Source organism: Gobius niger (genome assembly GCF_951799975.1).
Source record: "Gobius niger genome assembly, chromosome: 10".
Lineage (NCBI taxonomy): Eukaryota > Metazoa > Chordata > Actinopteri > Gobiiformes > Gobiidae > Gobius > Gobius niger.
This window is the reverse complement of record NC_136861.1, coordinates 30,623,173-30,643,710: the sequence shown is the minus strand read 5'-3', so window position 1 is coordinate 30,643,710 and position 20,538 is coordinate 30,623,173. Positions and strand designations below refer to the sequence as shown.

General features: G+C 41.2%; 2 protein-coding genes across 2 annotated transcripts; one reads left to right on the top strand and one right to left on the bottom strand.

The window, feature by feature from the left end:
• The first annotated feature begins 746 nt into the window (after positions 1 to 746).
• On the top strand, positions 747 to 17,323 carry gys1 (glycogen synthase 1 (muscle)). The gene is made up of 16 exons (XM_079563974.1): positions 747 to 916; positions 1,892 to 2,010; positions 5,192 to 5,373; positions 6,084 to 6,275; positions 6,994 to 7,179; positions 7,671 to 7,815; positions 7,898 to 8,015; positions 9,873 to 9,993; positions 10,063 to 10,169; positions 10,254 to 10,313; positions 12,221 to 12,413; positions 13,102 to 13,228; positions 13,300 to 13,395; positions 13,483 to 13,646; positions 14,505 to 14,585; positions 15,819 to 17,323. The coding sequence occupies exons 2-16, from the start codon at positions 1,893 to 1,895 to the stop codon at positions 16,122 to 16,124; spliced, it is 2,196 nt and encodes a 731-aa protein (XP_079420100.1). The 5' UTR covers positions 747 to 916; position 1,892; the 3' UTR covers positions 16,125 to 17,323.
• Positions 17,324 to 17,341: 18 nt separating this feature from the next.
• aspdh (aspartate dehydrogenase domain containing) lies at positions 17,342 to 20,483 on the bottom strand. The gene is made up of 8 exons (XM_079563973.1): positions 20,458 to 20,483; positions 20,333 to 20,390; positions 20,109 to 20,253; positions 18,901 to 18,985; positions 18,505 to 18,654; positions 17,998 to 18,221; positions 17,546 to 17,685; positions 17,342 to 17,454 (listed from the first exon to the last, which is right to left on the bottom strand). Exons 1-8 carry the CDS (start codon positions 20,458 to 20,460, stop codon positions 17,417 to 17,419), a joined length of 843 nt encoding a protein of 280 aa, XP_079420099.1. The 5' UTR covers positions 20,461 to 20,483; the 3' UTR covers positions 17,342 to 17,416.
• Between the last annotated feature and the right edge of the window lie 55 nt (positions 20,484 to 20,538).

Below are 20,538 nucleotides of genomic sequence, written 5' to 3'. Positions count from 1 at the left end.
ACACTTTGACTAAAATTAAGACTGCTGGTCTGATCCTCATCCCTCTGAGAAAAAGCCTCTTTGGTCAAACCACCTTTTCTGTCCAAGCTGCCCATGAATGGAACCTCACCCCCACAACAATTAGGAATATCAATACATATAACTCATTTAAAACACAGTTAAAAAAAATGGCTCATTGAGAATCAGAGCTGTCAGCACTGACAGGATCATCTCTCAGCGCCCCCTGCTGGCCTCTTGTCCTCGTCTGTTGTCTCTGTCTCTGTAGTTGTTGAGTTTGTAGTAGTCTTGTTGTAATGTCTGTCAGCATGATTGGTTTGCAATATTGAGAGTGTTGTTTTCTGTTATATTTTTAACATTTTTATTGTATTGCATTTTAATGTGTATAATTGTACTTTTACGCCCTTCAGGAGGACACACAACAACTGTCCAGGGACTACAGATGAAAAATAGCCCTTAGGCTAATTCTGGCATATTTGCATGTATAATGTATATTAATATGCACTGTCCCTATAATAAATAAATACAATAAAAAATAAATAAATCCATAGTCTGATCATAAAGATAAATTACGTCTCTTGGTCCTGCCCATTGAGCTGCTATCGATCGGTTCAGCCAATAGGACTTTATCCGACGGCAACGCCCACCTGACACGCGCATAGGTGGACAGCACAAACTGACAGCTGACCTTGAGACCAATCGGTGTTGAGCTCATGAATAATGTGGCATGAAGCTGCGCAGCGCTCTTCCTGTATCTCGCTGACGGCGTACGCAGTGGCATCAGGCCAACGCGACTCCCTGCCATTTAACCCAGAGCTGCCGCCCCCTTTTCCCTCTCCGCTGTTTCCCTTCTTTTAGAGTGACTGCAACAACCACTAATGTCTTGTCATTTCTCGTGAAGTCGAGATCTACGTGCAGGGTGAGTGGCTGTCTGCTGTTGTTTTTCTAGGTACTGAATGTTCATGCGTTCTTGAAAAGGCACCGAGCGCGCATCGGGACGTGCTGTACTGCGCGTCGCGGCGGCGGATGCCTGTAGTCACGTCCACGCCTCTCTCTGACTGGAGCAGGCTGCTTCTGGTTCATCAGACGCTGCCATGCATATTTAACCGGCTGGCTTATTTACGGTGTTGTTGTGTCCCAGTGTCTGAACTCTCGGAGTAGCTTGTGCCCAGCAGTCAGGTAATCTTCACTGCAATGTTCCTGTTTTGGCCCACTGCCTGTTTCAGTAGCTTATGGCGTTTACGACCCGCTTTGTCACAATCTGTGCACTGGAGGGATTTATTTTATTTTTAATTCAAGTTCTAAGTGAATTGCTTTTCTTGTGCTATTCATACATGGCTCATACTTTAGTCTGTGTACTGTGTATCTTTATTCTGTGCTCAACTTGGGGTACCCTAAAAAAATCTCACTAGTTTTTCACTTTTCCTCCATAGTAGCTTTGGTACTATATCAACAAGTGTGGACACATGGGACTCCTACTTCCAAATACATGTCCTTATCTGCCCCTACTCTTCACCTGGATCTTTATCTACAATCTCTTGCATAACAACCTGTCAAATAGGCCTATTCAGTTTATTGAACAAACAAAAATGGGCTGTTTGTGGAAAATGTGAGCTGAGGTGACAGTTTGTAAAAGTTCATACAGTGTTGAAAGAAAGTCCTCTGTCGTGCTTGCATCATTCTGTGCAATCTGCCAGGAGTTATGAAAGAAGGTGTGCTGTCAAATAAGTGTGTACGCAATACTTCCTACTACTCATAGTGATTCATAATCGCCTTTGAATGGTAGCGGTCTAACTTTATATTTTGTCTTTGAAATGCTTGCTCTAATGTAAATAAAGATGCGTGCTGTTTTTTAAATGCTGAATGTTGGTGTCCATCTTTGTTTTTTACCCAGCATGCCGCTGCCCCGAAGCCTGTCCGTCACGTCCCTCCCCGGGATGGAGGAGTGGGACGAGGAGTTTGATTTGGAGGATGCTGTTCTTTTTGAAATCGCCTGGGAGGTTGCCAATAAAGGTGAGCCGCACGAGGGTGTAAAAGTTTCTCCCTCATGTTTCAGGTCTGTGAGTCGGCAACGTGCAGGTCGTGTGTGGCAACACTGGCCAGTTAGTGAAATGCAGGTAGTCAATTGAGTTTTATTCATCCCAACATGTGAACATTTGGTAAAAGTACTGAGTTATTGCTGTTCTGCTGAAGTGTACACCAAATACAAAAAGACCTAGCTATAAAATAGTTTATTTGTGAAGTTAGTTTGGTCCACATTACATGAAAGCCAACATTTCCTCCATAACAATGTTTTTGTTATATATATATATATATATATATATATATATATATATATATAGTAAATGTAATGTCCAGGGGTGGGTAGAGCATAGTTGCGAAATACTCAAATAAGAGTGCCATTACTTTACGCTTTACTGGAGTAGAACTGACAGTGGGCATGCTGTGGCTGAGGGCAAATGGGGCCTTTCTGTGTGGAGAGATTGCATGAAATTCCCACGATATGGCAACATGTCTCGTGATTTAACAAGCACCGTTCAAACCAAAAAATAATAGGTACTAAAATAGGTACTTAAAGGGACTAATAGATCCATGGACTATACAGAGTTTAAACATGCTAAAATAATGTATTTTCCTCACGCTACATGTTCCAGCAATGTCCTAATGTGTAGAATGAGCCCAGACCTGTTCACCACAACTGCCTCTAAAATCCTGCGCTGTCACTCAAAAAGTTGTTACTTCGGTCCAAATTAATATAGAAGGTGCAGTTACACGTTTGACCTGAGGTGGCAGTAGTGAGCATAAAATGGCAAACTTCCATCTAGCCCAGGGGTCGGCAACCCGCGGCTCCGGAGCCGCATGCGGCTCTTTCATCCTTACACTGCGGCTCTGAGTGGCTTGGGAAAATAAATTACAAAAAAAAAAATAACCTAAATATTTAATTGAAGTGTGTTTTATTTGTGTTAGTTCTTTAATATTTTAGTTCTAAATTGGAAGATTATTGTAATCTTGACATGTTAGAATAAATATATTTTATTGTTTTTCGTCGCTCAAAATAAACGTCATACTCGTGAAAGCCGGTATACCCACCAAAACGCCGGCTTTTCCTCCTCCTGCGGTCGTTCCTCCTGATGTTTGGGAGCCAGTCCCTGCCACCCCTTTTGCCCCCCCGCTGGAGAACCCCACTGTTATATATTTGACCCGATTTTCCCCGCGTTTGTGGGGAAAAAAGGGACAGTAAGAAGCGCCTTTCCCGCGGTCCCTGAATGCATCTCCCACGCTGCCTCCACTGACCAAAACAACAGCGCGTGGTTCCAGCAGCTACATCATGGATAAGTTAAGGCTTATTTACAACCTTAGACACCAAAAACAAGCGGCGGTGGGCGCGGGGCAGGTGGAGACAGGCCTGTGTTTGTGGATTATAAAGTTTTTTCAACTGGAGCTGAGACTGACCAGACGAGTGAGAATCATTGGATAAAGAGGTTTAAGAGCAGCAAGTTCTACGACGGATCCTCAGAAGATCGAGTGCACAGTGAGTGTAGTGTTTTTATGCTTTTCTGTGAAGTAAAGTCAGCCCTTAATGTGCGGCTGTTGCACTGACTTATCTGACATGAAGCGCGTGCGTTTGTTGATGCGTTTGCCCGTGTTACACGTTGACAGGAGCGGGGTTGAACTGGTGTGACTGTCCCATAGACTGAAAAACTATTGCTATTCTCCAGTATATGGACAGGCCTGAGCTGGTCTATTTGCTTTTTGTTTAACCCGATTTGGCGAGAGCCCAACGAGTCAGGGGCGCACGGCGGAGCGAGACGTCTCTGCTCCGCCTCCACCCCGGTGTGCGCGGCAGCGATCTTGTCCACATTCGCCCAATTCTTGACAGATTTTTGACAGAACGCGACAATTCCCAATAACTCGCAGCAGCACGCAGCAGTGCGGGACGCATATTCGTGACCGTGCGTAATAATTCGTGCCATTAATCGTAACACGCAGTAACAGGTCGCAACAGTTCGCGGCGGCGCGTGAAACCTCTACCCCTAATCACTCACATTCGTGATCCTGTGGTCGTTATGTGTAAACCCAGCATTAGATGTCAAAAAGTATTTGCGGCTCCCAGTGTTTTATTTTCCGTGGAAACCGGATCAAATGGCTCTTTCGGTGTTAAAGGTTGCCGACCCCTGATCTAGCCCCTTCAAAGATGCATTATGTAACTTTTTATGTGGAAAAAAAGTTGATGATAATACATATTGGACCCTGTAGTGACTCAGCGGGTGTATGGGTGGTCAGCATGGCATCTTTAGGGTTCGTGGTAGATGACTATATCAGCAGAGAAAATCTACCAGAAACCCTAAAAACAATTGATCCTGGAGGCCATCGGGAGAGCAAGTAAAGGCACCATGTTAACCATCTATTCAGCTGCTCAGTCACTGAAAGGTCCAATACGAACAAATGTGTTTTGTTTTGTTTTCCCACATAAAAAGTTGCATAATGAAAAGTTAAAGTGATTGTTTGTAATATTAAAAAATGAGAAGAGAGGCAGACAGATTTCAAAAGTAAACAATAAAGTCCCTCCTCCCCTCCTGATTGGACCTGAAAGCCGGTCCTGGTTTGCAAGATGAGGAGGGAGAGAAAAAGATTTCGGAAGTAAACGCTCCAGATCCCTAACCCTCCTATCCTGATTGGACCTGACAGGCCAGTTCACAGGAAAGGTCATCTTATTGGTCAAAGTGATGGCATAGGTGATTCTGATTAGTGTCTGAGATCACCAAAGGGAGGGACTTCAGAAAAGATATAATTATAAAATATTACTTGTACGTCAGATTGCAGGTCCAGGCGTTCAATTATATGCAATCTTTTACATATTCAAACTATAATTTCAAAGTGAAAAGGTACTTGGTTAAAATGCTTCTTGAATAATTGAGCTGAAATTTCCAAAGAAACTTGATGAATCTTTTTGGAACTTTTTTTCTTTTCATTTATAGATTTACTCCGTGGGAAGAGTAATCACAAACGTTTAACTGGAGAATACTGTCACTTTGATTGCTCACATTAGAAGTAATGCACTGTGTGAGTTGCTGAAGTAGTTGGACTAAATGTTACTGAATACTACTCACCTCTGTTAATGTCAGGCCCTGGTTTCATGTGACATTCATTGTGTGTGTATGTGCGCGAGTGACTTTTTCCTGCTTGTGTGAAGTGGGAGGCATCTACACGGTGATCCAGACCAAAGCTCGCCTGACCGCGGAGGAATGGGGTGAGAACTATTTCCTGGTGGGCCCCTACGTGGAAAGTAACGTGCGCACACAGGTGGAGCTGATCGAGCCCTCCAGCCCCGTACTCAAGAGGACCATTGACAAAATGAACGCCAGCGGATGTAAGGTACTACTGTGGCAACTCGGAGTTTGTCTGGAAAAAAAATCAGTATAGAGACAAAAATAAATAAATCCAACAATAAAGTCTTACCACAATTTTTCTGACATGTTTTTAATTAAATATTCTGTCCACAATGCACATTCTACACACAGCTTTAAAGCCCCAAATCCAGTTTTTTTGTTTTCCCCAATTCTCCACAGGGATGAGTTTAAAATGCGATATCTATTGCGGCTAAAATGGCAACCCCTGGTAAACAGTATGGGTTAAATATTATCCTGTTGTCTGGGACCCTCCCCTCTGGGACACACACACTTCTGTCCCTGACCGGGCTTTAAAACGCGTGACATTTTGCAGCAAAGTTCAGAGGTCACATGAGTGTCTCTCCAGAAATAGACGTTGTACAGTCCGTGATTTAGCCTGTGCAATGCCTCACATGCTTTGTGCTGCGTCACTCCCCCGTCCTCTAGTGTTTCTGAGGTAGTACGAGCAAAGCAGTTATTGGTTTTTGCCCAAATGACCTAGAATAATGGATCTTTGTAGCTTTTATGCTCTTCCTTTGTGAAAAAACACACCTGGAGTTGTGTCTATTTATACATGGCGCTAAATTTCTGACACATTTCAGATCAGCTTCATTTTAATTGGTGGTGTTCTGATGCTTCCTAATAATAAATGCCTAAAATTAAAGTTGTCCCGTTCCCCCTCCATGTCTCCAACAGCTCTACTTTGGTCGCTGGCTGATCGAGGGCAGCCCGTACGTCATTTTGATTGACGTGGGGCAAACGGCCTGGTCTCTGGACAGCTGGAAGAGCGAGCTTTGGGAGACCTGTTCCATCGGTGTGCCGTGGTTCGACCGCGAGGCCAACGATGCCGTGCTGTTTGGCTTCCTCACTGCGTGGTTTCTTGGCGAGGTTAGATGTTGATGCTATGATAAGCACGAGCTAACTTGCTAACTAAAGTCACATAAGGTGAAGGGTCACATAAGGTAATATGCCCCTGTCATATTTTTGTTATTAAATCCTATGCAGTGGGTTTAATGCTTGTGCAATTCTTAAAACTTCATTTTGGCTTATGCTGAGGCTGTGCCTTAATGCATCATGGGTAATAAACCGAATTAACATCACAATACTTGTTATTGGCAGGGCCGTCACTATGAGGTGGGCTGACAAGGCATTTGTAGAGGGGCCTCAATTCAAAGGGGGGCCCAGAGAAATAAATAGATATTAATTCTAAAATCACAAATGACACATTATTTAATTAATTTATTTTTTAATATATTTTTTTTTAATATTATCTATATATTTTTTACCCTCTCCATATTTCTTCATTTTTTTTATTTTTATTTTTTTACTTTTTTTAAAATTCAAATTTCAATGCAATATTTCAGTAATGTAGTTTTTTGTTGTTTTTTACCAATGAAAATAAAATGTATTTGATTGATATCATGCGACTGCTACATTGTATGAAATAGAAATGATTTATATTTCTAATAAATAATGCTACTAAATAAATCATTGGCTGCAACCATTTTAAAAAGACAAGCCACTGTGGGCAAAGCGTTAATGTCATGCCTTGTGATGAAAAGTAATAATTCCTGGTTGTAAATGATAACTGGTTCTCTGATTGCAGTATGCGGCCCAGTCCGAGGAGCCCCCTCACATTGTGGCACATTTCCATGAGTGGTTGGCGGGCCTGGGGGTAGTGCTGTGTCGACACAGGCAGCTGCCCGTGGCAACCATCTTCACTACACATGCCACGCTGCTGGGAAGGTACCTGTGTGCCGGAAACGTGGACTTTTATAACAATCTGGCACAGGTGAGCTTACGCAGAACGTGAAGTCATATTTTTCATTACATTCTTTTAGGTTTAGGTTCTGGAGCAATTTGCATGTCACCAAGAAACTAAAGCCAAATTCACACATGCGTCCCCAGTAGCATCTACAGATACGTTTTATAGTTTTGTTTTTTTCGTAAGAATTTGTTATTTTATTCAGATGTTTTTTATTATTATTCCTGAGCCACAAACCTTAACCAAATCAAATACTAAAGAAATCCAAAATCCCCTTCATAAAATCTCGCTATATTAATTTTTTTTTTTTAACATTTCTTCCCTAAAAATGTACGTAGTTGTAGTCATTTTCACATACAAGTACCATTTAATGAGGGAAAACTTCCGAACTTCCGAATGTATCTACAGGAAAGGTTTCACATAAACATCTCTACACTTAATCTGTCCCCTCTTCACCTGTTGTATCTCTTGTAATTCCTTTTTGAAGGAAAATAAATTCATGCCAATTCCTTCTTCAGTTCAATCTGGACAAAGAGGCTGGTGACAGACAGATATATCACCGGTACTGCCTGGAGAGAGCCGCCGCCCACTGTGCTCACGTTTTCACCACCGTGTCCAAGATCACCGCTATCGAGGCCGAGTTCCTTCTCAACAGGAAACCAGGTGAAAAAGCACTAACCCTTTATTAGTTTATTCCTTCTTCCGTCTTTTCTATTAAGTTGACTTTTTTTTCTTTGTCACTCAGACGTCATAACTCCAAACGGGCTAAATGTGAAGAAGTTTTCCGCTGTGCACGAGTTTCAGAACCTTCACGCCATGAACAAGAATCGCATTCAGGAGTTTGTCAGAGGACACTTTTACGGGTAAAGCTTCTCCTTATCGATCAAACAGAACATTATTTAACGGTCCTGGGTTTGAGTCAGGGCTTTGATCGTCGTGTTTATGTGGAGTTTGTGTGTTCATCTCTGTATCTGGGTGGGTTTCCTCTGAAAACAGGCAAAACAACAAGAGAGGGTCGGTAAAGTAAATTTACTTGAGTAGTATTTATGTTGAGAAAGTTGCACTTTCACTCCAGTCTCCACTACAATTGAGTGATAAAAAGAATGGAAAGCTGTGGAAAGCATTTTATTTATTTTTTATTTTTTTATTTTCACTTTAAAAGCCTAAGAAAGCACCCCTTATGAACAGTAGGTGGCGCTGTAATGTCAATGCCACTGGCTCACAATGAGAAAGAAGTTCTGTCCCCATCATGTTGCCGTACAGAAGGCACAATTTTCGTGTTTTAGAAGATGTTAAGTCATTTTTAACAAACATTTAAACAAATTCATACTTTTCTACTTTGAATACTTAAAGGTGTAGCGGAGGATGCTCTATTTCCGGGTGGATCATCAAGACGATTGGTCCTCCTAATTGTCAATCATTCTGGTGATACGCCTACGTAAGGCCGTCGTGCGTGCTCGCCCCTTGTTAATTTCTGCACATGCGCACTTTCAAGCCTATGTGAGTTACGCTGTTAGCCATTCATTGCTGCTCGCAGAACGCACCGAGTCGTTTGAAAATGGCAGAGGGGCAAGAGAAAAAGTGTCTTCGAAGTGTATGAGAAGAAGAGAAAGGCTTCAGAAGAGAGAAACAAGACCAGTGTTTTTGGGAGATTCTTCCTCCTCGGAGGCAGGTAGAGCGTTTTTTTTTTAAACTGGAGAGGGCGGTTCTTTCCTAAAATTCGGGAAAATTCTCCTGTATACCTTTAAGTATTTTCTACAGCAAATACAGCAGTACTAATAGGCTAGTGCTCGGGGAAAAAACATGAATATTCATTTCTTAATTTCCATGTATATTTTGGTGTGTTTCTCAAGGGCACATGCACAAAGCCTCTTTCTGAATTTCTTCACCCAAATAACATTCTAAATTATAGTTGTTGGTTTTTTAGTTTTTTCCCTATCCCAATCCGTTTGGTTCAAGTTCAAGTTTATTTGTCATATGCATCAAGTACAGGGTACCAAAAGCAAGGAAAAGAGTTTTGCCTTGGCATATATAAACATCAATACAACACAACTTTATTTTATTATGATTATCATTGTTGTATTATATTATGATTCTCTATTCGTTAAATAAAAAGGAATTAGAGCATGTGCGATCATGAAACGTGCACATGACAGTTATATTGGAGGAGGAACCCCTGCTTCTGAGGACTGGTCAAAATGTAGAGATGAATTTCACTACGGGGATTAATAACTTAAAGGTGCATCATGCAACTTTTTATGCAGAAAAAAAAGTTGATATTTTTGCGTATTTGACTTTGTAGTGACCGAGCAGCTGTATGGGAGCTTAACATGAGGCCTTTACTTTCCATCACAGTGGCCTCTACGACGGTCCAGGATCAATAGTTTTGGAAGGTTTTCACTGCTGACGGAGCCTCTCACCAGAAAACCTACAAAACAATTGATCCTGGAGCATTGTAGAGGCCACTGTGATGGAAAGGCCTCATGTTAACCTCTCATACAGCTGCTGGGTCACTACAAAGTCTATACGCAAAAATATCAAGGTTTATTCCACATAAAAAGTTGCATAATTCACCTTTAACTTGAGTAATAATTTGACTGAGCAACTTTTCCTTGTATTGGAGTCAGAGAACATACTTTATTCAGGGGGGGCTTTATATTTGTAGCCAAAAAAAAGACACTTGGATATAGATTGTAATTTTTTAATTCATTTTCTTTCAGGAACCTTGACTTCGATCTGGACAAGTGCGTGTTCCTTTTCATCGCCGGAAGGTACGAGTTTACCAACAAGGGAGCTGACCTGTTCTTGGAAGCTTTAGCTAGACTCAACTACCTCCTCAGAGTAAGTCATCACATAAACTGCGCAAAAATAAGTCCTGATCTTCGTGTAATTCAGTCTAATTCTCTTCAGGTGAACAACAGTGATGTGACGGTCATCGCTTTCTTCATCATGCCCGCTCGGACAAACAACTTTAACGTGGAGACGCTGAAGGGCCAGGCAGTCCGTAAGCAGCTCTGGTGAGTCTTTGACAGTAAACTGAACCCGTGATGTAGCGCTTTGATGATCGCAGTTTGATGATGATGATGATGATTTACTTGTAGGGACACGGCCCAAACTGTGAAAGAACGATTTGGAAAGAAGCTCTATGAGTCACTTTTAGTGTAAGTACATATCTTTTTGCTCTATCACATGTTCACATATACAAACTGCTCAATATACTGTCTTCAAAATCACCTATTTTACTGTGGCCACTAATTATCACTTATGCAAGATATGGTACTTCTTTGTGTAAGCTTTCAGTTGTCTTTACTCCATGGGTTCATCTGTGAAGGCTCTTTATTTTTGGTAGATTTTCTGTTAGCTTTGCTTTTGCTTTGAAGCTGCATGTTTTAACAAATTCACCTTTAAGTATCCATATTTCATCTAATTCATCTGTTTAGGGCGGGGGTCGGCTCTTAGACCCACTGGAGCAGCAACGAGTATATCTATAAGGAGAACTGGTTCTGATTGAGTAATCCATCGGAACTGTGTGACTCCTTCATTAACAATGCCTCTTATTGATGCCACTTTGTGCTGCAGCCTCTTAATACTATAAAGTTGCAGGCGCGGAGCCGCTGCAGATTCACGCACTTCATCCCAAACGTCTGCACTGTTTTAAAGGGATTTTTCAGGATTTTTGACATAGGGCCTCATTTCCTAGTTATCCAGAGTGTTGCTGGTACCTGGAGATATTTTTTTTGTAATTCATGCAGTTCTTATATTTGAAGAGTTTCGTGGCGCTAGGCTAATGTAAGGCTAGTGCATTTCTATGGTATCAGCTAGCCTGCATTAAACAGTCTGACCCGCTCCACAGAGCACCTGAGGCAAATCACTTATAACACCAGACTAACCATATAAATGTCTGTGTCGATAGAATAATTGTAACCATTTTGCATTTAAAATACCTTATATTTAAGCAGCATCAGCTTCGTGGTTGTATAAGCTACGTGGCGGCGGAGTGATCTGCTAGAAAATAGTCCCTCATTCATGTGATGCAAGGTCAGTTATATTCCAAAAAATATTCTATCGACACAGACATTTATATGGTTAGTCTGGTGTTGTAAGAGATTTGCCTCAGGTGCACTGTGGAGCGGGTCAGACTGTTTTTAATGCAGGCTAGCTGATACCATAGAAATGTACTAGCCTTGCATTAGCCTAGCGCCACGAAACTCTTCAAACATAAGAACTGCATGAATTACAAAAAAATATCTCCAGAAATCAGCAACACTCTGGATAACTAGGAAATGAGGCCCTAAGTCAAAAATCCTGAAATATCCCTTTAAGATCCGCGCTTCACGTTGTAATGAGCCCGTCTGAATCTGTCCTCTTTAAACACGCTTATACGTGCAGCTGCTATGTTATTAATAACCAAAACAAAGCTCACGTGCTGAAACATGTGCTTTTGCGCGCTCGCTCGCATCATTCAGAAACTATGACACTGAAGGGCTGACAAGAATATCCTTCTATCCTCGTTCATAAAGAAATAGTGTCTGCTCCACTGAAATAGCTTTAAATCCTGTTAATTTAATAACCATTTTACAAAAATGCTTTGAGGAAGTTCATGTCAAAATAGGTCAACTTACTTTCTTTTCTGTTTAAATAAAAAAAAACACAAGAAGCACATATTATAATTTTACAGCCTATTTTATAATGAATTGATAAGAGAAACCATAAAGAACCGTATGAATAAGAGGAATTATCGATGGTATTAATTAATCAATATTGTGAATTGTTTGTTCGGTCGGTTGAGCATTAAAACTTCTGCAGCTCTTTTCTTCCCATTTGTTTGGGCTGAAATGGACCGAAATGGCTCTTTCGATGTTGTGGGTTGCAGACCCCTGGTTTACGGGAATGATGGCAATCTTCAGAAATGATGTGTCAAATACATGCTGTATCCAGGAATTAAAATGACATTAAAAGTCATTAAATTTGACTTGTTGGTTACAGTTGCCTCTCACCATGGAATGCTCTGTGTGCTGGTCTCATTTTTACTTTAAGAAAAGCCATTTTTGTTCTAATTTGCTTCCAGTGGGCAGCTTCCAGACGTATCGAAGATGCTGGACAAGGAGGATTTCACTATAATGAAGCGGGCCATCTTTGCCACCCAGCGCCAGTGTCAGCCCCCGATCTGCACTCACAACATGCTGGAGGACAGCAGCGACCCCATCCTCAACAGTGTCCGCCGCATAGGTCTATTCAACAGCTCCTCAGACCGGGTGAAGGTACGTGCAGGGCTGTTGACCACTGGGTTCCTAATAACCTCATGTCGCAGTGCAAAAGGATTAAAGACTTAGATGAAAATAACTGGAATATTATGTGAATTTAGTCCACTAATTTTTGTTTTTTTGAACAGGCGATAAAGTTCTATTGTATTCTATTTCGATATGTATGCGGGCAAAATTCAAATTTGTAGTAAAAATTCCCATTGCCCATCAGGTTTTAATAGTGCTTCCATACTGCTGTAACAAAGATATTTTTTGTCAATGTTCATTTCTATGATTAGCAGCCATTTAGTTGATCTTGTTATGTTTTTGTTTGTTTGTTCTACTGTCATTGTGTCCTTGGGTAAGACACTTCACCCACCTTGCCTCCAGTGTCGGTGTACATTGGTGTATGAATGAGAGAGTAAATGACGCTTTGGGCTTGATGAAGGTAGAAACGTGCTATATAAGTTGAGACCATTTTACTGGGCAGCAGATGTCTGAAATAACCAAATTTTTTAACCAAACGTACTGCACTATTATTTTATAGATTTAACCACTTTTAATATATTGCAAAATAGATTCCTAGTTTCGATAGTCTCTTTTTCCAATCGTTGAGAGCAATAATCACAGGGCAGGGGGGGATTTATTAATAGCACAACTTGAAGCACTGGTGTTGCTTCTAATAATTGTTCTCTATTATCTCTAGATTATCTTCCATCCAGAGTTCTTGTCCTCTACGTCTCCTCTCCTTCCCATGGATTATGAAGATTTTGTGCGAGGCTGCCACCTAGGGGTCTTTCCTTCGTACTACGAGCCATGGGGCTACACACCAGGCACGAGTCTCCGGCAGAATAAGGTTAAGAAAGTTTCCGCTCAGTATTTTAACACGATGTTTCCTCTTCAGCCGAGTGCACCGTCATGGGAATCCCATCCGTCTCCACAAACCTCTCTGGCTTTGGCTGTTTCATGGAGGAGCACATAGCGGACCCTTCAGCTTATGGTATGTCTTTCATTTCTATTTGCAAACCAAGACTACTTACTACGCCTGTACTGCAAAGCTTTATCGACTGTTCTGTTTCTCTCTCAGGTATTTACATCTTGGACCGGCGCTTCAGGGGAGTGGACGAGTCGTGTAACCAGCTCACGTCCTTCCGGTTCCAGTTCTGCAAACAGAGCCGGCGTCAGAGGATCATCCAGAGGAACCGCACTGAGCGCCTGAGCGACCTGCTGGACTGGCGCTACCTCGGACGGGTAAGAGAGTCACTCATAACCCAACATATGCCCAAAAAGCACATTTTTATCATATGCAAGAAAATCCCATTCTGTCAGTGCAGTAAGAAGCTATAATGCAGTTTTGCTTTGACTCACTGGATGTTACAATTATCCGCTGCGCTCCGTCCAAATATAGACTTTTTTTAGTCTTTACTGGCTTTTGTTGTTACCCCAGATTGCAAATACGTTTTCTAATAATGCCTGTGGGTTATAACACAGTATACAAAATTAAAATATTACTATTATTTGTCTATCAGGCCAACCCCCCTTTTCATGTTTTATTTTAATGTTCATTACTGTTAAATCACATCATATCTCATATCATATTTGTTTTTAAAAATCTAAAGAAAAAAAAAATCAGGCTGATTTGACACTTGGAAAACAAACTTTTAAAGTGATAGTATGTAAGATTGCAAAATGTGTGAGAGCGTAATTTTAAAAGTAAACAAAACATTTCTCCCCCTCTTCCCTCCTGATTGGACCTGAAAGCCACTCCTAGTTTGCAAAATGAGGAGAGAAAGGGGAATTTCAAAAGTACATAATCAATCTCCCTCCCCCTCTGCTCCTGATTGGGCCTGACAGGCCTGTTCACAGGACGAGCTCGTCTCATTGGCCAAAGTGAGGCGCCCGGGATTCTGATCAGTTGCTAGGATCAGCAAAGGGAGGGATTTAACACTACTTGTGTTACATCAAATTGCAGACCCAGGCGGTTATTTATATGCACTCTATTGAATTTGTAAATCATGGTAAACTTACATACTATCACTTTACGATGAATTGTAATGCCTTTGTTCTCTCAGTCTCAGTAGTTCTTTTGTCTCCTCTCTCCTGCACCAGTATTACGTAGCAGCACGTCACATGGCACTGGCTAAAGCCTTCCCTGACACCTTCATTTATGAAACTCACGAGCCCTCTTCGGTAAGTAAATGCATTTTTTGAAGGATTTAACAACAATTTTTCATATTCCAGCATTCAATATCCAAAGGTTATCATATCGTGTAAGCAAGATTTTAATATTTTTACACACTATTGCTAATATTGGTGGTTAGTACTTTTTGCCTCACAGCAAGAAGGTAATGGATTTGATTGTTGGCAGTAGAGTCCCATGCAAAAATGTAGGTATATTGTAAAACGTTAACTTTTACGTTGCACTATTTATCATTGAATTAATAATATTTATCAACATTACCGTTGTTAGTAGTGATTTACTTCATACTATTCATACTAATTTTTATGAAATATGAAAAAGATGCACAGCTGGCTAGTTCTTCAGCTACCTTATCTTAAAGGTGCACTATGCAACTTTTTATGTGATAAAAAGTGCGGGGTCGGCATGGCGCCTTTACATTCCTTCACAGTGTCTCTAGGACGCTCCAGGACCAGCTGGTTTGTAGCTTTTCTGGTGAGAGGCTCAGTTAGCGGAGAAAACCTTACAAACTTCTAGAATCTGTGTACAAATCAATAGTTGAAAGTGTTTTAACGTTCCACCTCACTGCATGGTACAATCACATGACCTGCAGAACAAAAAAACAAACTAAACAGGGTGGTGTCGATGGGCTCCAAGATTGTGGGAAGATCTCAGAGACCTTTGACTGAGCTGTACAAGGAAAGGACTCTGACAAAGGCTCGAGCTATTGCCTCTGACTCTGCTCACCCTCTGAACCCTCAGTTTGAGCTTCTGAACTCTAGGAGGCGATACAGAGTCCCACTGGCCAAAAAGGCTGTGTTTAAGAAGTCTTTTGTCCCCTGTGCTGTGGGAATTCTGAATGAAGCAGCAACCTGAATACAATTGCCACAGAAATGAACTGTTCTTATATATGTGTTTTTGTTTTATTTTTTTATTGGGCATGTTTGTGTTGTCCACAGTCTTGTATTTCTGTGTGTCGGTGAGCCAAAGATGAATTTCTACCTCGGTAGACAATAAAATTCTATTCTAAACAATTGATCCTGGAGTGTCCGAGAGACCACTGTGAAGGAAAGTAAAGGCGCCATGCTGACCCCGCATAGAGCCGCTGGGTCACTACACGGTCAAATACGCACCAGTGTCACATAAAAACTTGCATAATACACCTTTTAACCTAAGTGGTTATTGTTGCATCCCTTTTTTTGATAGGAACCCTTTAAAACCAACTTATTGTTCCTCATTGCCAGGCATCTGGATTCCGTTACCCTCGCCCGGCCTCCGTGCCCCCCTCCCCAGCTCTGTCCCGCCACTCCTCGCCCCACCACAGCGAGGCCGAGGACAACGACGAAGACGAGCGCTACGACGAGGACCTGGAGGCGGAGAAGGATCGCATGAACATCAGGCAGCCCTACAACTTCAAAAACAAACTCGCCATGGCACAAGCGGCTGCCAACGGCAACGGCGACAGCTACGCGAGCGATAAAAGCGATAGGAGCAGCGACAAGAGCAGCGACAAAGGAAGCGACAAGGGAAGTGACAAGGGCGAAATCTAAAAGACTAGAATCAGCTCGATGCATTATGTTAGTCTTCCTAAACTGTGCGAACCTCAAAACCTTAATAAAACATATTTTTTTCCGAAAGATTGGCGAGTTATACCACACCAGCAATGCAATCAGTGGTTAGCGATGTTCGGCAGCAACTTAGCGCAACAGGGAACAATCTACTCGTGCGTCTAAAATTACAGCATAGTGGAGGTTTTCATGAAAAGGTTAAGGCATATTTTATATAGTTAGTCAACATGGAGTGACGTATTTCAGGAAACAGTGTATTTTAATCCTAATTTATTCAAATGAAATGCACCCGTACAGTATATAATCTAGAAAATATATCCTAATCACAGATTTATAAATTCAACATTTTTTTTGAAATATTTCACTCACTTTGTGGACTATTTTGGGTACAACTGTCATGAAGCTTTAATAAATATATATCTAATAATAAGCCGGATGCAACTTTTTGAATGTGCCTTGGGTTGAACGCGAGACAGTTGGGATTGAAACATGTCGATGAAATGCATTTAGCGGATTGGTTGCTTAGATATATATTTAGAGTAGCTGTGCCTAATACTCTGGCCAGTTCATCTATGTATAATTGTGTGCGTTTCCCTTTTCGAACTACTGATATAGCCACGTTGTAATTTTTGCTGCACTTGTCAGGACATTTTCTTCAGAGAACTCTGGTTACTAGCACATAGGGAGAAGTTACTATAATCCATGAATCCTTGGCTTTGTTTGTTTGTTTGTGTACGTTTTGGTGCTCGTCTATTTTTTTTTTTTTTTCGTCTCTGCTGCTGTATTTTATGCACCTTCAGCTACATTTGACACTTTGGCCATCCTGCTGTAGCAATCGTCTCTAAATGTACATTGTAAACATCCTGTAATTTCAAAGATATCCAAACACTATATGTAGAGAGAAATGTACGTGTACGTGCCTGCGCCTTATGTTTCAAGCCTGGTGGGATAGTTGGAAAAAAAGGGACGGCCTTTCCCAAATTTGCCATTAATGGGGAGTATTTATTTGTAAAAGAGGGAACTTAAGATCAAAAATTCAACATTGTTAAATGAATGTCTGGAAGAAGTGTTGTATGTTAATGAGGGGGGACAAGGCGTTGACTCACACTCCGGAAAGTTTTAGCACCTGTCACAAACTTGAAACCCAGATTAACTTAAAATAAATAGTGTTTGATAAATGAAAATGTACAGTTTTGTTTGTTGTTTATTGAGGATTTAGAATATTTGTAACAGTAGCACAACCGAACAAAGCGTCGATGCATCTGCGGTTCTCTTTAGCACAAGAAAACGCGACCGCCGTGACCTTTACAAACTGTAGAGGAAAAAGATGCGGAGAATAGAATTAAATACTTAAAACGGTTTGTTGTCCTGCAAAATAATATAGATTTAGATACAATATGTACCGAGCAAACTGTTCCAGAATGACTTGTATGTTGCGCTGCCGGTCACTGCTCCGAGCTTGGCCGGGTTCCTTCTGACGGTGCGCACGGAGAAGCCGTCAGGACCAGTCACCTCCACCTCCACCACGTGATAGTCACTCAACCTGATTGAAAAAAAGCTCAAAATTTAGAATTTATTTGACTGAATGAGAGATTATTAAATTAAGCTAGTGATATATTCAGGTGTTCGTCGTCTTTAGCTTTAAATACGTCTTATTTTGTTTAGTTTAGACATAATCCAGTCAAATTCAGATCTATGTAGGTGTCAAAATCCTAGTCTACACATTTTAGTAAGTGTGTTATCGATTAATTCTGCTTATCGTAAATATGGCCAAAACCTTTGCAAGTCCTAGAAGATAATTTATTCTTTGTAATTTAATGGGATAAATGAACTAAGAGAAAGTATGAAAACACACTCTGTGTCCGAGACGATTTCCCCCTGCACTCCACTGAAGCCCAGTGCCCCGGCGGCCACGGCAGCAGCTGCCATCGTGTTCACATTGTTGGGGGCGAGTGGGCACAACTCTGCCACCGAGCCCCTGAATAAGACCCGCCTCCCCTCGCCCTCCGACCAATCAGAGAGGACGTCTTTGGTCAGCCGGAAACAGGACGGGTGCTTGGACATGCGGATAAACAAGGCCTATGAATAGAGCAGGGGTGTAATTAGATTGGAATGGTGCCAATACAAAGGGAACATTATTAAGCTATTTTAAAAACTGATTATCAGAAGTAAATAGTGTAAAATATAGATATTTATTGGATTTTACAAATGTATTATTGCTGTGCTAATTTTTATTTTGATGTGATAGTTTTTTTTTCATTTATATGTTAGGATTATAAAAAGCAAAAGGAAAAATGGATAGAACGCTTATTTGGGAATAAACTGTAAATTAAAGGTTTTTAAAGGTCATGTACTGTGTTACCTTCAAGGCCCCACTGTCACTGAGCCTCTGGATGTCCTGGCCCCCCCAGAGGGCACCACTGGGCACGTACAGCGTCCTGCCGTGCCGCTGCGCTGCCTGGCGGAGTGTGCGGTTGAGCTCGGGGTCTGAGAGAGCAGATGGAGAGCCGACCTAAAGACCAAAGATTATGAATGTTTAGTACATCCACAATTTATCACACTTCAGTTTTTAAAATGGTTCACGGTCTGAGCAATAACGTTATTATCATGTGTTTATACATAATAAACTAATAATCAGGAAAGCTTTGTATACGTTGTAGAATTAAAGGGTTTACTAGTAGTGTACACTTAATGTAAAGATATTTATCACACTTCCTTTCTATGAATTTTAGATAAGTTCACATGGGTGGATGCTGACCATAAGGTGAGACTTGGACAGGAATTGGACTCCAAACTCTTTGACGATTTGTGGATGACAAACTTCCACAATCACGTCACATTGCCTGTAACAAAATTCAACAAACAGGACGATGCGTTGGATTAAGTGTCTCGCTTGATACTTCTAGCTCGCTACATTACGTTAATTTCTACAAGAAAGTAGTGTGAAGTGTCTTGCCCAAGGGCACACCGGCAGAATGCAAAGCAGCAGGGATCGAACTGCCAAGCTTCTGGTAAGTGGACGAGCGTCTCTACCAGCTTTACACAGCTACCGAAAGATGGGTCTCCCAGAAAGGCAAAAAAATGGCAACTAATCAAAGTATTGGAAATAACAAACTATTCATCTTAAAGCCACACTGCGTAACATTTCAGACAAAAATGTATTAAAGCGTGTATTTCATGTGTAATTTTGTTGGTGAAAAATACCTTTTGAAAAAACTAAGACATGTGTCTATACCAGTAGTACTTGATTTCATTACTTGAGTAAAAGGACAAATACTACTGGCCAGATATTGCTACCAATAAAAGAAAAAGTAGCTCTGTCAAAGTATTACTTAAATTAAGCAAGTATTCAAAGTAGAAAGTACAAATGTTTAAATGAGTGTGAGAAAAATAACTTTGCCGTTTCAAACACACAAAAATTGCCCCAGAATTCATCCTCTGTATTGAAACATGATGGGGAAAAACGCTCTTCCTTGTTAGGAGTCAGTGGCATTTGGCAACTCCACAGCTGCACATCGCCACCTACTGTTCTGGAGTGTGCATTGTCAGGACTTTTAACAAAACACATGGAAGAAATTTAAATTTGGAGATTTTACAGAAATGTAGTGGGGAAGAAAGTGTTATATTTGTCTAATAATAATAAGCAGTATAACGTTATCAGCAATAATACTGTAGTAGTGATGTGAAGTACAGGTCCTCAAAAAAAAATTCCAATAAATAATTTCCATGAATTCACTTTGATGGTCTATAGTACAGACCATCAAAGTGAATAAGTGGGTGTGTCTCCTCATTAGACCTGACCAAATGTTTTATCATGGTGACCCACTGCAAAAATAGCTCTGTTATGTTTTGTTTCTTATGACATTTTAGTGGCAACGTATAACCTGGGATATTCCACAGTGTGGCTTTAACTACAAAAACCCACTTCCAGACATGTTTGCATTGTATCTCACATCAAAACTGTACCTCTCAGCAAAAGATGACAAGTCTCGGAGTATGAATTCATCAGAGACCACGCCTCTGAGCTTGTCTGCGTTCCTGTTCCAGACAAACTCCAGCTTCAGCCCGAGCCCTGGCCCCTCTGACAGTAACTGCTCCACCAAGAATTGCCCTGCAGTCACAAACGCCATAGTCATGAGACATACCCTACGCCTATATAGTCATTGCACATGGGTGTTCACTCCTAATACCTAGGTGTCCGTAGCCTACCACCCCGATCCGTAAGGGAGAGGTGCCGCACGCCATGTTCTGCACAGAGAAAGCTTCTTTGTCATCATCCTGTTGTCATTTTGGATAGAGATTTGATAATACTGACCATGTAATTGGACAACCCTGCCGTGTCCTCCCTCCACCGACTAAAGCCGTGCAGGGTTCAAAGTTCATCCGAGTGACCCGA

Excerpts from the sequence above, each read along its gene's own strand:
- gys1 (XM_079563974.1), top strand. The coding sequence starts at position 1,893 with ATGCCGCTGCCCCGAAGCCTGTCCGTCACGTCCCTCCCCGGGATGGAG. Across the intron at positions 2,011-5,191 it reads CTGGGAGGTTGCCAATAAAG|TGGGAGGCATCTACACGGTG; the intron begins GTGAGCCGCACG and ends GCTTGTGTGAAG. Across the intron at positions 12,414-13,101 it reads GCTCCTCAGACCGGGTGAAG|ATTATCTTCCATCCAGAGTT; the intron begins GTACGTGCAGGG and ends TATTATCTCTAG.
- aspdh (XM_079563973.1), bottom strand. Across the intron at positions 17,686-17,997 it reads GAAATCGTCTCGGACACAGA|GTTGAGTGACTATCACGTGG; the intron begins GTGTGTTTTCAT and ends TTTTTCAATCAG. Across the intron at positions 17,455-17,545 it reads ATTCTGGAACAGTTTGCTCG|TTTGTAAAGGTCACGGCGGT; the intron begins GTACATATTGTA and ends TTTCCTCTACAG.